The sequence below is a fragment of the Hylobates moloch genome, unplaced genomic scaffold, assembly GCF_009828535.3.
Source record: "Hylobates moloch isolate HMO894 unplaced genomic scaffold, HMol_V3 SCAFFOLD_10, whole genome shotgun sequence".
Lineage (NCBI taxonomy): Eukaryota > Metazoa > Chordata > Mammalia > Primates > Hylobatidae > Hylobates > Hylobates moloch.
Window position 1 is genome coordinate 93,335,743 of NW_026652285.1, and position 16,315 is coordinate 93,352,057.

A 16,315-nucleotide genomic window follows, 5' to 3' on the forward strand; every position below is an offset into this window, starting at 1 on the left:
AATCTCAGGAATGCATGTAAAAATAATTCATATGATTAGAAAAGGAACTAGAAATATATCTGGTTTATTATAGTAATTATGTATATTCCTTTACTTATGAGATATCAGATCATCACTTGACAGTTGTCAGGATTGTATTTCTCAAGAGTACCGAGTTTTGTAGAAGTATAGTTGACAAGATCAGAGTCTCAGAGATCAGGAGGTTTTAGGAAAACAATTAAAATAACAGTAAATATTTTAAAATAATAATAAATAAAATTTCTAGATGGCATTTTCCTTAATAAATTCTCCTCTTTTCAAGCCAGACTGTACTAGCTTGAAATACATTGTCCTTTGTACTTTGATTGGCTTTTATTTTCTTCTCATAAGTCTTGACAAAATTATTTAAAGAGCCTAGCCTTTTCACCGATTCACTTGGTATTGAAAGGGACATTCCCCCTCCCTCAGCAGCAAGACTGCCAGGATTGGTCTTCAAATCACACATTGAGAATATGAAGCATAACAGATCTCCTGTCTCTGATCTGAAGATCTACAGATCTCTGATTGGTAAACTTTAGTTGCATGAACTCACTTGTGATGCTTGATAAATACAGATTCTTTGGCCCCCCCCACCCTAGAGATTCTGATCCAGGATCTCTTCTGAGATAGAGTTTAGGTGTCTGCATTTTTAACAGACATACCTAGTGTTGATACAGTTTTTTTGAGGACCACAGGTTGAGAAATACTAGTCTAAGGGAAAGGAGAGCAATAACTGTTGGATCACTTGCAGAACTTTTAAAGGTAGGTGCCTCGGCCCACCCCTGAAGATTCTAATTTGGTGTATTTGGGCTGAGCTGATTCTGATGCCTCCTCCTTCTTAAGTGTTAATAATAGTTTAAGGATTGTGTGAAAAAATTGTCTTTGGTTTTTAAATTTGGGAGTATAAACATAAAATTGAGTTGTAAAACTATAGCTAGTAAGGGATTGTGTGTATATGTAAATTTATTTGTGCCTTTTAAAATCATAAATTATTGCTGTTTTACACTTTCATGTCATTGCTTCCTATGGTGACAGTTAGAACAATCAGCCCTTCAAGCAGAACTTGAGAAGGAAAGGCAAGCCCTCAAGAATGCCCTTGGAAAAGCCCAGTTCTCAGAAGAAAAGGAGCAAGAGAACAGTGAGCTCCATGTAAAACTTAAACGCTTGCAGGTAGAGATTTGTTGTTTTAGAATACATTCTTACACAGAACACCCAAAGATGATGATATCTTTAGTCAGGCACTTAGCAACCTACTCTAACATGTAGTAAGCAACTTGAATTACTAGAAAAAAGGGAATTCTGGGTGGAGCAGCACCATAGCCCCTGTTCTCTTGTGACCATTGTTTTAAGATTATTATTTGTGATTCTCCTTTTGTTTTTATGATGGTGCAAAAAGATAGAGGCAGTGTCAGTAGTAAACAATATACTGTGTAAACTCATGGGCAAAAGCAGTATCTTGCTTTTCTTCTGAAAGCAGATTTGTCACCAGACCAAACTAAAATGATCAGATCGGTGCATCCTCGTCCACTGAAATGTCTTTGTAATTATCCAGGAATTTAACTAGAGTCAGTTGCAGTGGGATTTCTTATCTGTAAATAGTTCTAAGTATCCTCTTCTCAGAAAGGATGCTATTAAAAATGTGGCCGGGCGCGGTGGCTCACGCTTGTAATCCCAGCACTTTGGGAGGCCGAGGCGGGCGGATCATGAGGTCAGGAGATCGAGACCACGGTGAAACCCTGTCTCTACTAAAAATACAAAAAAAAAAAAAAAAATTAGCCGGGCGTGGTGGCGGGCGCCTGTAGTCCCAGCTACTCAGAGAGGCTGAGGCAGGAGAATGGCGTGAACCCGGGAGGCGGAGCTTGCAGTGAGCCGAGATCACGCCACTGCACTCCAGCCTGGGTGACAGAGCGAGACTCCGTCTCAAAAAATAAATAAATAAATAAATAAAGTAATCATTTTTTATTAGTGGAAATGTATGTCAATATTTTTATAGCTGTTCTCACGGTAATCTACTGAACAAACTGCAGGAAAAACAGGTGGATAGGATTTTTCAGATAATTAAACTCTCAAAGAAGACAGATATCTGAACAAACAAGTACCGGAATCATCACTCAGGTCTCCAAATCTGTGAGGTTGGGGCCTCTTGGCTAGCTGAGATGGTAGCTGTTATCATCAGAAATAAAAGGGCAGAGTTTATATGGCTTGGAGGAAGCGTTCCAAAAAAACTACGTAGGGGGATTTGAGAGAAATAAGACTAAACTCACTCAAATGTTCTCTTCTTCTAACACTTCAAATATTTGTTCCTCGAAGTTTAAAGAAATCTAATAACCTAGAATTTAATTTTTACTGTGCTCAGCTCCACTTCTGAAGCAAATGCCATAAAAGATATACATGTTTTCCATGACTATGTGAGGTGTGTGTGTATGTTGGGTCTTCCTTGAGTTATCATTTTCCGTTTTTAGTATAGAAATTTCATATAACACAAAAACAGAATAGTTTATGACCGTTATTTACCCATTGCCCAACCTAAACAGTTGTCAACATTCATTGTTTCATTTTGTTCCACCTCTTTTGTTGCTGGAATATTTTAAAGAAAAATTTCATACGTCTTTCTTTCACCTGCAAATACTTAAGTGTACATCTTTTGGAGAAAAGGACTAATATAATATTCTTCAGGGGCCTTCTCCAAAGAAGAAAGTGAAGTCAACTTTCTAGAATGCTGACACGTGTTGTGGGACTACCTTAGAACTAGATTCTTTGATTACTTGGCCAATGAACCTCCTGAGTACAAGTTAAACCCACTCTACATTTCTTTGTCAGAAATCATTTAGTTGCAATGAACCAAAACCTACTCACACTAGCTCAAGAAAGGAGACAGCTTGCTAGGAACCAGAGCTGCTCTGCCTTTCATGTTGATATAGGGGCTCTCTCATTTCTCTCATTTCTCTTTTTCCATCTCTCTGAGCATTGTATGTGGCCCAGCATAGATCCCAACCCTGAGTTAACATATTTTCAGGTCCAGCATTTATATAGGCTTGCTGTACTGAATCTTGCTTCAAATTATGGAGAGAATGAGAACCTGTTCTCTGGCTAGTTGATGTGTTGACTGGCCTCAAGTCAGATGATCTATGGCCAGGATTAGATAGTACTACAGAAAGGGCTGCCTTGGGGCAATGGGCATGGACAGTTTACAGATAAAGAGGACTCCAGATGGAACAAGCACTTGAAAACATGTTAATTGCATTCTAAATTCTTCATTTCAGTTAACATTGTTACACTGAGTTTGAAGTAGATTAATCATACGGAAATTTTAGGAATTTCTTTTTACTTGAAAGAGGCATTGTCTGAATCTAGTTCTGTGGTCTAGATATGTTTGTTAGTTCGTTAGTAGTGAAAATATGCTGGCATGTAATAGATAATCCCTATTTCATCCCCCTCCATAGGATGACAATAATCTGTTAAAACAGCAACTTAAAGATTTCCAGAATCACCTTAACCATGTGGTTGATGGTTTGGTTCGTCCAGAAGAAGTGGCAGCTCGTGTGGATGAACTAAGAAGAAAACTGAAATTAGGAGCTGGGGAAATGAAGTAAGGAAAAAGCAAGACCTCCAAGTCTAGAGTGGGCCTCACAACTTGAGAGTTGTGAGTGTGAGGTTCAGTGATAAACTCATCTTTCTAAGTTCTGTTAATGGCAAATTTCTTTTGTAAGGGTCTCCTTATGATGTTTTCATGACTGAGACAAAAGATTGTTTAATTTTAATTGTCTGCCACTGATTGTTTTTACATTTTGGATCTTTTTTTTGGTATTTAAGAGTAATTTTTGGTATTTAAGAGTTATTGTTTCTTGAAAGTTAATTACATATGGTCAGGAAGTAGAGCCACATACATTTTAAATAGAGAAGAAGCATCAAAAGAAAACATAATTATTTCAAATATATGAAATGGACATTTATTCTTGGAGCAAATATTGTTAGCCTGATATGAGCCTATGTTTTCAGAGTGGCAGCAGTCATTTTATAAAACAATAATTTGCGCTTAGGAGATGGTCAGTAAAATGCTATAGATTGACACCAGTCCCTCCACACAGCTTTTTACTCTGGAGCTAAAGTTAATAGCATGTTTGCATCTAGCATCAAAAATTAAATGTCACATTTATACCATTTTTCCCCCTCCTTACTAGCATCCATAGTCCTTCAGATGTCTTAGGGAAAAGTCTTGCTGATTTACAGAAACAATTCAGTGAAATTCTTGCACGCTCCCAGTGGGAAAGAGATGAAGCACAAGTTAGAGAGAGAAAACTCCAAGAAGAAATGGCTCTGCAGCAAGAGAAACTGGCAACTGGACAAGAAGAGTTCAGGCAGGCCTGTGAGAGAGCCCTGGAAGCAAGAGTAAGACAAGGGCAAGAGGCACCTGGAGGGACGTATTTGGCAAATATTAATGTTTTTCAGCAAATTAAAATGCTTCCTTTGTCAAGTAAATACAACATAATTGTTGTTATTTTCTCTTATAACAAGTCAAGCTGGGTGTGACTAAAACTCAACCCTGAATGTGGTTATAATGTCAAAGTCAGGCTTGTTTGTGACATTGTGTTTTCCTTGATTTGGAAGCAAAGGCAAGTTATTTTATAACAGGCAGGTAAATAATGCCACATTCCTAGAGTATGGTGTGTTGCCAGAATCTGGTATTTTTTGATGCGATGATTTTAATGAAGAGGCAAACATTCAAATGACTCCTAGAGATCGTTCAAGATAAAACCATTCCTGACAACTCATTAGTAAAAAATTAAGTTACAGCCTGTTGTAAAATGGGTGATAATTCTATAAAAAGTTTTTATTTTGCTTAAAACATATTTTGCCTAAAAATCATTCTTGAAATTTTATTTCTTCACAGATTAATTTTAATAAGAGGCAACATGAAGCAAGAATCCAGCAATTGGAGAATGAAATTCACTATTTGCAAGAAAATCTAAAAAGTATGGAGGAAATCCAAGGCCTTACAGATCTCCAACTTCAGGAAGCTGATGAAGAGAAGGAGAGAATTCTGGCCCAACTCCGAGAGTTAGAGAAAAAGGTAGGGGAGGCTTAGAAAATGAGACACATAAGTACCTGCTGCCAGTGTCCTGCCCACTGGCAACTAGGTCAGCCGAGATGGGTGCGATCTGTAGTCACCTCTGACTGCATTGCTGGCACAGTGCTGAACCTGACCTAGGTGGGACCTGGATGCATGTCATTGAGTCAAGAAGCTAAGACCATGTGTCGTGGTAGATGGAAACAAGAGAATTGAGAATGTAAGGAGTGACTTTCGAGTTAACTAGGTGGTACTTAACAAATGATATCGGGAGGAGTTTGACTCATTTGAAACCTCTTGTCCAGTTGGACACATCCATGGGAAATTACTTTTAAACTCCTCATCATCCTTTCTAATAACCCTGCCTCTCTTTGATGGCTTTTCTCCATTCCACCTCAACCATCTACTCCCATTGTCACATTCTGGACTTTGTCAAGTTTAAAAATTGCACCCACCTCTGAAATCACAAACTGAAGTGTCTTGCTGTAATCATAACCGCTTATCCTGCTGGTATCCACACACTAAAAATTTCTCAGCCTTATGGAGCTTCCAATTCATTAGCCTCACCTCCACCTTTGCTATATGTTAAGCCCTTGTCTTTACTTTCTTACTTGTCCAACTTAAATTTTGTGGTCTACCAACTATAACTTTTTTTTTTTAACAAATATCCTCAAGTTCCTTGCCCTTTTCTACTGTTTTATTTCCCTGACAAAACTGAAGCTCTCTGCTTTCTTTGGGCCTGCACTTACACTGGGTGTTCCTGGAGAAAAAAGTCACCATCCGGTATTGTGGTGTCATTATAAACTTATAGTTACCAATCTCAAATAGACAATATGACCCTTTTCTGTGGTGAGCTTCCTCTCCCATGCCTCGCTGTTTCACACCTTCTCATTCCTCACACCTGCTGTCTGCTTTCTCCCAGCCTCAGTGAATGCCTTGCTTCATCCTTCACTGAGAACTCATCAGTTTCCAAGTCCTGTTGAATCCACCTCTAAAATATATCTGGAATATATGTCCTTTTTCCTTCTCTGATGCTAGACCCTTGTGCTGTCATCATCTCTCTTCTGGATGACTACTGTGGCTGTCTGATTGATCTGTCACTTCTACTCATGACCCTGCTCTCCAGAGCAGCCAAGATGCTCTTTCTGAAATGTCAAGTGGCTGTAATCAGTCTCCCCTCCTGTAGCTTCCATTGTTCTTAGGAGTAAGACCAAAATTCTTAAGCCTACGAGGCCTACATGATTTGCCTCTGTTTAGATCTCTCCTTTTCTCACTGTGCTCCTCCTTTCACTTTCTCAAAAATGCCAAATTCTTTCGCCACCATCGTATGCCCAGGGCCTGATTCAATGATTTCAAAGGTAGGTTCATCCATGCCTTGGTGGTGGTGCTAGGAAATGTTTTTCCAATGAATGGATGAAGTTATGAACACTAAGATTCTTGACTAAGAAGACGTAGTCCAAGTTTCTCACAGTTTTGAGATCTATTATTTATTCAGTGGATATATGTGGAGTACCTCCTGTGTATCAAGTATTGTTCTAGGCAGCAGTGAACAGAGTCCCTACCCTCCTGGAGCTTACATCTGAATTCATTCCTGCCAAATGATTCATCTGTTTAATTAACGTTTCTTTTATTTTAGAAGAAACTTGAAGATGCCAAATCTCAGGAGCAAGTTTTTGGTTTAGATAAAGAACTGAAGAAACTAAAGAAAGCCGTGGCCACCTCTGATAAGCTAGCCACAGCTGAGCTCACCATTGCCAAAGACCAGCTGAAGTCTCTTCATGGAACTGTTATGAAAATTAACCAGGAGCGAGCAGAGGTGAGTTCACATGTACAGAACAGGTTTCCATCAATGATGCTGCTGTCAAAAAACATGGCAGCTTGTATTATTGATCTTGCTATAGACATTGGTTATTTTATAAACCACTGTAAAGTTGTCTGTTTTTCTTAAGACCTAAAGATTATATTCCCCCCATCACAACCCCTAATAATTTATTTTGTGCTGCCATGGATACTGCGTTCTACTGAGCCCTGAAAGGAATCATCAAATAAACATGCTATCCCTACCTTTAAGTGTAAGGATCTGCTTAGGGAGGTAGCTGTCAATATCTACCTGGACAAGGGTTCTTGAAGGATTGTCATATAATCCTTCTGAATCTCAAATTTTTCATCTCGTGCAGTCATGTGAAAATGTTACTTCATAGTATGACTCCTTACTGAGCTAATGTCTGTTACCGTGCTTTACAGGATGCAAATGCTAATGAGATTAAGATAGCAGATCACAGCAGACAAAAATCTAATGATGAGAGCCCAGAGAGACATAATCATGGAAGACTGTAGTAAAAGTAAAAAAGTAAAAAAATTAGCCTTTGTTCTTTCTGATGCCGCACCTTGGGGTTGGGGGCTGGGCAGGCTGCCCAACAATGGGAACAACACAGGAGAAGGTGGGGCTTGGGTGTCCCTTTTCATGGACAGCCTGGTAGGCAATGTGATGAAGGCAGAAGAATCAATCCAAGAGGAAGAAACGAAGAAGACAACCTGTGATAGCAGTGGTGCCTTTCTCATACTTCTGTCCCAGTAGGAGTTGCAGGAAGCAGAGAGGTTCAGCAGAAAGGCAGCACAAGCAGCCAGAGATCTGACCCGAGCAGAAGCTGAGATCGAACTCCTGCAGAATCTCCTCAGGCAGAAGGAGGAGCAGGTCAGTGTTGGTACCCAGAGACCTCCTCTTTATCAGATTCTTATCAGTTCCTAAAAGACAAAATTACTGTAGGTGATGTCTCAAAGAATTCTGAAGTGCAATCAGTAGTTAATCAGTACTTTATCCTCTACTGTGTGCCAGGCTTGGTGCAGTTTCCAAGTAATGCAGTTTCCTCACTGGGAAAGTGTAAATAAATACAGAATCATAATCAAGTTGAAAGGATAAATGTGTTTGGGAAAGAATGAATTCATTGGCAACTTTGTATGTGTGATTTTTTAAATAGTTTCAACTTGCGATGGAGAAAACAGGTGTAGGTACTGGAGCAAACTCACAGGTCCTAGAAATTGAGAAACTGAATGAGACAATGGAACGACAAAGGACAGAGATTGCAAGGCTGCAGAATGTACTAGACCTCACTGGAACTGGTAAAGTATTGGGCTTTGATTTTTGGCAGTGGTTTTGTAGTCATAAAATTAAATCATCTCCTTTGTTTTTTACCTTTAACTGTTACAAATCAAGTCCATGCTTGATTTAGAGAGCTGTGGTAATTAGCTGAATAAGTAAAATCAAATAAATCAGATAATTTTAAAAGTATTTTCTGTAAGTGTGTTACTGGGGGACTTGGTTGCCAAGATAAGAGTTTCATATTTGTGGGCGGGCGCAGTGGCTCACGCCTGTGATCCTAGCACTTTGGGAGGCTGAGGTGGGTGGATCGCTTGAGGTTAGGAGTTTGCGACCAGCCTGGCCAACATGGTGACACCCTGTCTCTACTAAAAAATACAAAAATTAGCTGGGTGTGGAGGTGGGCACCTGTAAACCCAGCTACTCGGGAAGCTGAGGCAGGAGAATCACTTGAACCTGGGAGGCGGGGAGGTTGCAGTGAGCCGAGATTGGGCCACTGCACTCCAGACTGGATAACAGAGTGAGACTGTCTCAAAAAAAGAAAAAAAGAGTTTTGTATTTGTAATTTCAAAATAAATAATGTTTACAAATCAGTTTGCTTTTTTTCGACTTACCAAAGGGCAGACTGAAAGTCAGCTTTGAGGAACTGATAAAATTAATTGGCTCTCGTAGAATCTCTTTTATATTTTGAGAAAGAAAGGAAGTAAATGATTTCATATCAATTTCATAGAATGACTTTTCTTTACAGACAACAAAGGAGGCTTTGAAAATGTTTTAGAAGAAATTGCTGAACTTCGACGTGAAGTTTCTTATCAGAATGATTACATCAGCAGCATGGCAGATCCTTTCAAAAGACGAGGCTATTGGTACTTTATGCCTCCACCACCATCATCAAAAGTAGGAATTCTGTGGTGTTGGGAATGTATACTGAATTTTCTTGAAGAAAGTGTGACATTGTCCCCTTCCCCAAATTTATGAACAGGTACCAAAAACAACATTTCTATGCTAAGCCGTGCATTGAGGTTCTATAGTGTTTTTAATATTTGAGATGAAAATAGGGCCTTCTTGGGGAAGGTGACAGTTGACTGTTCATACTCAGGTGGTATGTGTTAGGGTCCTTGAATGCAGATGCTGTAAGGAGAAAAGGTGATTTGAGCCCAGAGAGCCTGCTGAAATGGGCATAGAATTGTGCAGAGCCTCCGACAGAAAAAAAGGCATCTGGGTTTCATGTCCTTTTAACATTCATTCTTTCAGTGCTTACTGAAGCCTAGGCCAAGTGCTAGGCAGTGGTGGGGCATCACGATGAATGATAAAGCCCCTGCTCTCAAAGAGCTCATTGGCCATGCCAGCATAATTGCAAAATGGTGACATACCTATGACAACAGACCTGACCTGTATTCTCTAGTTGCAGAGAGGTGTTAAGGATTCATCTGATGGGAAGTTCAGGGAGGAATGCTTCACAAGCAGGGATGTGAAGTCAGCACTTAGCAAGCAGTGAGCGATGAGCTTTTAGGAGGGAGGAAACAGCTCGTATGGAAGAGGAGGGTTATTGGCTTGGCAAAGACAAGTAGCTTTGTGGGGCTAGAGGGTTTATAGGAACAGTGTCAGATGAAGCTGAAAAGTAGATTGAGGTCATGCCTTTTTTTTTTTTTTTTGGAGACGGAGCCTTGCTGTGTCCCCAGGCTGGAGTGCAGTGGCGCAATCTTGGCTCCTTGCAACCACTGCCTCCTGGGTTCAAGCGATTCTCCTGTTTCTGCCTCCTGAGTAGCTGGGATTATAGGCAGGCGCCACCACGCCTGGCTAATTTTTAGATTTTTAGTAGAGATGGGGTTTTGCCATGTTGGCCAGGCTGGTCTCAAACTCCTGACCTCAGGTGATCTGCCCACCTCGGCCTCCCAAAGTCTGGGATTATAGGCGTGAGCCATCACCGTGCCTGGTCTGGGGTCATGCTTTTTTTAAAGGGTCTTAGAATCTCTTACACTTAATTATGTAGACCATGAGAAATGGGTTGTGTACTAAAATGATCAGAGCTGTAATTTAGGAATAATATTCTGGCTAGTAGAGAGACTATACTTGTGGTAGGGTGTGCTTTCCGTGGGGCTCTTTGAACTGATTCAGGTAAAGAGTAGAAGCCAGAGCTAGATCAGTGGAGCTGGGAAAGAGGAGATGAGATTATAGGATGTTAAAGAGAAATGGTCGGGGCCTGGGGCCTGAATGTGGGAAGTGAGGAGAAGACTGGGGCCTGAATGTTGAAAGTGAGGAGAAGACTATAGGCTGTATTCATCCAAAGCAGAGGGGCCTGGTGCCATCCTGCTAGAATCAGCCGATGAGCAATAGTCAGGGAGAAGCAGCTCAGACACACTAGGATCCCAGAGCTGTGTAGACTTAACCAGACCCCTGAAGAGCAGAATCTTAGATTCTCCCAGCAATCCTAAAGGAAGCCAACTCCTTGGTACAACCAGAGCTGGAGGTGGAAGCAGTATAAATTAGAGCAAAACATATAAGCCTGAGCTGGGTAAGGGTTTAGAGGATGTACCTACAGTCTGAGAAGGAGAAGGAGGGTAGCAGAGTAGAGCTTTAAAGCCATGCCAAGCTCCCAGGACCACAGAAGACTGGTGACCCCAGATTTCTTCGAAGTTCACTGGTTTCCTTTCCCTCAGTCGCTGGGCCATCAAGAATGAGGTTAAAAACAAAACAAAAAACCACTAGGAGAAATGACTACAGAGAGAACAGAAGCTGACACCCGGGAGTCTGATCACTACGGAGAACTTATTTTCATTTCTCTCTCTTGGGGAGTTGCTGCATAAAGTTAACCCAGTCAAACAGCCAGATAACATGCTTTTTCCATTTTGGTATGGCCAAGGACTTGTGATTTCTAGAAAATTGTACCAAAAGAGAGGATAGGAGATGGATGTTTTAAAATGGCTTTTGAAAGGATAAATAGACATTAATTTGTTTGTTCACCACACTTTGAGCCCTTCATTTTCACAGACCAGTCTGATGTGACCTCAGCCATTACCCACATAGCCCTCCTTTCCGCTTGGCTTCCCTGACACTGCCATGTCAATCAAGTCCAGAGGGATGTTAATAAGCTGAATTGTGTATGGAACTGCAGTTTATGTGACCATGTAATCACCTCACTTCTGTGAAAAATAAGGATAATGAAAAGAAACCAAGTTCTTTCTCAACCTTGCTACATCTCAACTTTGCTCTAGACTTTGACATTTCTTAAAATCAGCCTTTCCATTTATAATAGATAGTGTGCTCTGCTGTCATTTGTTTTAGGTTTCCAGCCATAGTTCCCAGGCCACCAAGGACTCTGGTGTTGGCCTTAAGTACACAGCCTCAACTCCTGTTAGAAAACCACGCCCTGGGCAGCAGGATGGGAAGGAAGGCAGTCGACCTCCCCTTGCCTCAGGATACTGGGTTTATTCTCCCATCAGGAGTGGGTTACATAAACTGTTTCCAAATACAGGTAAGTCAAATCACATAGGAAAGTTGCATTTCTCTTGCCCGTTAATAACCTTTTATTGATTCTCTGAAATCCCTAAGACACAGTCCAGACTCCTTAGCTAGCTCCATGAGGTCTTCTGTGATCTGGTCTTGGCCGGTGACCTCTTGTCGTTGTTTTAAACCCTGTCTGGAATGTCCTTCCTCCTTCCCCTCCCATGCTGATGCCTACTCATCTTTCAGTGAGACCTAGGTCCTCAAACAATGCTCCTAAATGGAGCCTTCTTCCACCCTGCTTCACCCAGGCTGACTAAGCAGCCTCTTTGACTGTACTGGAGCACAGTGTCTTGTGTCCTTGCGTCACGGCATTAATCTCACCCTCCTAAAATGAAGTGTTACGGGTCTGTCTTCCAAAGCTCCAGAGGAAGAGTCAGACCTGAGTAAATCTTTTTATTAGCTGTGTGGTCTTAGGCTAATTATTTAGCTGCTGTGAAACTGTTAATCTGTAAAATGTGAATACTACCTTCTGATAATTTGTTCATTTAGAAACTTTTTTTTTTTTTTTTTTTTTTTTTGAGATGGAGTCTTGCTCTGTCACCCAGGCTAGAGTGCAGTGGCACAATCTTGGCTCACTGCAACCTCCACCTCCTGGATTCAAGCGATTCTCTCTCCTGTTTCAGCCTCCCGAGTAGCTGGGATTACAGGTGTGCACCACCATGCCTGGCTAATTTTTGTATTTTTAGTAGAGATGGGGGTTTCACCATATTAGACAGGCTGGTCTCAAACTCCTGACCTCAAGTGATCCGCCTGCCTCGGCCTCCCAATGTGCTAGGATTACAGGCGTGAGCCACCATATGTGGCCAGGAAGTGCTTATTGACTGCCTGCTGTGTGCTAGGTTCTCTGTTGTCAGTCATCAGCAAACATGTTTCCTGGTTTTAGGGCAGATAAGTTAGTAAGGTATCACGTTGGAGAGTGTTATATGTCATGACAGTGGTAAACACTGAGTGCTGTGAGATCTTGTATGTAGCATGAATTAGATACCCAGATGGTCACTTAATAAATTATTGAATAAATTAACAAATGCAGAAACAAACCAACAGATAAACATAAGAAAAACTCAAGTATCAGCCATAGAAAATACTTTGAATCCATGTTTTGAGCTGCTTTTCAAAAATAGTTCTGACCTTTTTTTCAGAATTTTATTCTCACTTCTCCAGTATCTTGGCTTAAATGCTGCTGTTCTCTACTAAATTTGTTTACCTGGTAAACCATGGGGGTAAAACGCTCTTTTGTTTAATAAACTCTTCTGTTTATTTCTTTGAAGATGCAGACAGTGGAGGAGATAGTCAGGAAGAGAGTGAGCTGGATGACCAAGAAGAACCCCCATTTGTGCCTCCTCCTGGATACATGATGTATACTGTGCTTCCTGATGGTTCTCCTGTACCCCAGGGCATGGCCCTGTATGCACCACCTCCTCCCTTGCCAAACAATAGCCGACCTCTCACCCCTGGCACTGTTGTTTATGGCCCACCTCCTGCTGGGGCCCCCGTGGTGTATGGGCCTCCACCCCCCAACTTCTCCATCCCCTTCATCCCTGTGGGTGTGCTGCATTGCAACGTCCCTGAACACCATAACTTGGTAAGTGGAAAGACATACAACTCTCTTTCCACACTGCTTCCATGGGTGACTGATAAGGTTATATACTTAATGAGTTGACCTATTTATGACTGGATTATATGGCAAAAGTGTGTTTGTAAGGCTGATGTTTAGAACTGTGCAAGCATTCTCTTATTAAAATTCTCTTATAAAAGTAGTGGCATGTGCCTATAGTCCAAGCTACTCAGGAGACTGAGACAAGAGGATTGCTTCAGCCCAGGAATTCAAGGCCAGCCCCAGTAACAGCAAAAAACAAAAACCCAAAAAACAAAAATACCATGTACAGGAGTTAGGGTCTCAGGCCAGTATACAAACCTGGGTTAGCCATTTAATAACAAATGTTTTCAGTCCGGAAATTTACCATTTTTACCAAGCTTATATATTTTTCTATTGACAAGTGTTATATTAATGTGTATGTATATATTCACTTACTAGTGCCTGTACTTGTACACATACATATATGTATAATATGAGTGTATACACATACATGTATGTGCATGTGTATGCACACAGGTATGGACAGCATACGGTAAGGTTTTGGTGGGGATTATCTCTAGGTGGTAGGATTTATTTATTATTTATTTTCATAGTTTATATTTCGGTGGGGATAAGGTTTTGGTGGGGATTATCTCTAGGTGGTGGGACTTATTTATTATTTTCATAGTTTATACTTTCTTGTACACAATATTTTGTATTCTGTTTTTCCTACTTAATGTTATAAGCATTTGTCCATGGTTTTACAAATGTCCTTAAACAATATTTTAATGACTACAACATTTCTATATTTGTAGGTACTGTAGCTGACTGTAAATTCTTACTATATCTCTTAGGCTAGATTCTAAGAAATAATTATTTCCTAATCACTAGATTAGTTCCTTTTTCTTTTTTCTTCTTTTCTTTTTTTTTTTTTTTGAGATGGACTCTTTCTCTGTCTCCCAGGCAGGAGTGCAGTGGCGTGATCTTGGCTCACTGCAACCTCTGCCTCCCGGGTTCAGGCGATTCTCCTGCCTCAGCCTCCCAAGTAGCTGGGATTAGAGGCATGCGCCACCACGCCCGGCTAATTTTTATATTTTTAGTAGAGACGGGGTTTCACCATGTTGGCCAGGCTGGTCTCGAACTCCTGACCTTGAGTGATCACCTGCCTCGACCTCCCAAAGTGCTGGGATTACAGGCATGAGTCACTGCGCCCAGCCTCATTAGATTACTTTCTGACTTTTTGGTTCTAAAGAAATAAAATGCAATCTAAGCTCCTCCTTCAGACTCAGAACACCTGGAGCCTTTGTTTTTTCCTTCCTCTCTTGGCAGATTGAGTGGAAGATAAACTAGGACACATATCAAGTCACCAGTCCCATTGTAATAGGTCGACTAGTTTTAGAGGGTCTGTGTGCATTTACAAGTTTAACTGTAGTAGTCATTCACATTCTCTTGCAGTTTTTCTTGCACATTGTAATTTGTAATAATTTCTTTCTATTCAGCATTTATCGATAATCTCTTAAATGGGTTTTTACTCTCCAAACTTACCCGGCTGTTTATATAGTTTCTCAGGTGCACTTTTATACTTCCCTTCGTTTGCATATGTTACTTCTTCAGCCTAGGTCTTTCCCCTTCCATTCATTCTTCAAAACCCAGGCAAAACACCTCTTCCTCTGGGCAGCCTTCTCAGAACTTGTCTCCCATGTGTCCAGAGGAGGGAGAGACTTCTGTCTATCTCTTCTGCTAGACCCCGAACTCTTTGGAGGCAGAGGTTATCCACAAGAGGCTTGGCAAATGTTTCTCAGTCGTAGTCAGACTGTTTGAAAAATTAAAGGTTCTATTTGTCCATCAGTTTCATCTGTGACATTTAACTTTTTATACCAAAGTCTTAAAATCTACCATCATTTTTTGGGCCATTGATACCACTTTCACCACAGTTAATTTCAGCTTTTGGCAGGAAAGAGAGGAAACATCCTGTGATGTTTCAGCACTGCATTTTTTCCCCCGTCTTCATTCAGGAGAATGAAGTTTCTAGATTGGAAGACATAATGCAGCATTTAAAATCAAAGAAGCGGGAAGAACGGTGGATGAGAGCATCCAAGCGGCAGTCCGAGAAAGAAATGGAAGAACTGCATCATAATATTGATGATCTTTTGCAAGAGAAGAAAAGCTTAGAGCATGAAGTAGAAGAATTACATAGAACTGTCCAGAAACGTCAACAACAAAAGTAATTAATATATTTTTTATAATTCAGACAAATACGATATTAGTTCATTATGCTGTCGAACAGAACTTTCTATAATCTTGGAATGTTCTTGATCTTCTGTCCAAAACAGTAACCACTAGCTCAGTGTGGCTGTTGAACACTTGAAATGTGGCCGATGGAGCTGAGGAACAGAATTTAATTTCAATTAATTTAATAGCCACATATTGAGTACCATATTGAGCAATACAGGTCTGAGTTCTTTTGGCCGATAATACAAATCAGCTCTTCTTGTAGTCCCTCTTGGAGAGTGGTATAACCATTTCCCGTCTCCAGTTACCCTAGCTAAAAATATGACAGGGGTTCTCAACTCTTTCTCTTCTGTTACTCTCCTATGCTTCCAGTTGGTCTCTAAATCCTGCTGACTCTGCATTCAGAGAGCTCTCAAACTGGTCCCTTTCTGTCATCTCCCCTTCTCTAGCTTTTAATTAGTCTCATCCTAGCGATTGTAATAGTTTCCACACTGGCCTTCCATGTCTTCTCTCTTGGTCTACGCTGTATCTTGACACACTGCAAATCTGACTGTTCCACTTTCCCATGTGATTCTCAGTCCCATCAGAATATACACGACCCTTCTCCATCTGAAACCCACCCGTCTTTTTCTTTTATCACAGTATTTGGTCTGGCTCACTACTTTCCTGTGGTTCCCCAAACACCACGTTTTCTCCTGCCTCTACACCTTTGCATGTACTGTCTTCTCCCTGCTGACCCCCCTGCCTAACTCCAACTTGTCTTCAAAATAAAGGTCAGAGATCCCCTTTTTTTTTTCTCATTAAAAGCCTATTTCTT

General features: G+C 40.8%; 1 protein-coding gene across 8 annotated transcripts in view; it reads left to right on the top strand.

Moving 5' to 3' along the window:
* Window positions 1–16,315, top strand: part of CNTRL (centriolin) — a 103,312-nt gene that overhangs the window by 62,739 nt on the left and 24,258 nt on the right. For 6 of the 8 annotated variants that reach the window (XM_032165001.2, XM_032165000.2, XM_032165002.2 and 3 more), the window contains 11 exons: window positions 1,054–1,188; window positions 3,462–3,607; window positions 4,200–4,407; window positions 4,910–5,089; window positions 6,723–6,902; window positions 7,665–7,781; window positions 8,065–8,206; window positions 8,932–9,080; window positions 11,469–11,658; window positions 12,959–13,272; window positions 15,282–15,490. In XM_032165001.2, coding sequence (XP_032020892.1) covers window positions 1,054–1,188; window positions 3,462–3,607; window positions 4,200–4,407; window positions 4,910–5,089; window positions 6,723–6,902; window positions 7,665–7,781; window positions 8,065–8,206; window positions 8,932–9,080; window positions 11,469–11,658; window positions 12,959–13,272; window positions 15,282–15,490 — 1,970 coding nt within the window. Of the gene's footprint in view, window positions 1–1,053; window positions 1,189–3,461; window positions 3,608–4,199; window positions 4,408–4,909; window positions 5,090–6,722; window positions 6,903–7,664; window positions 7,782–8,064; window positions 8,207–8,931; window positions 9,081–11,468; window positions 11,659–12,958; window positions 13,273–15,281; window positions 15,491–16,315 lie in introns of those variants that run through there. The other 2 variants (XM_032165007.2, XR_004249938.2) reach the window with 2 other exon arrangements.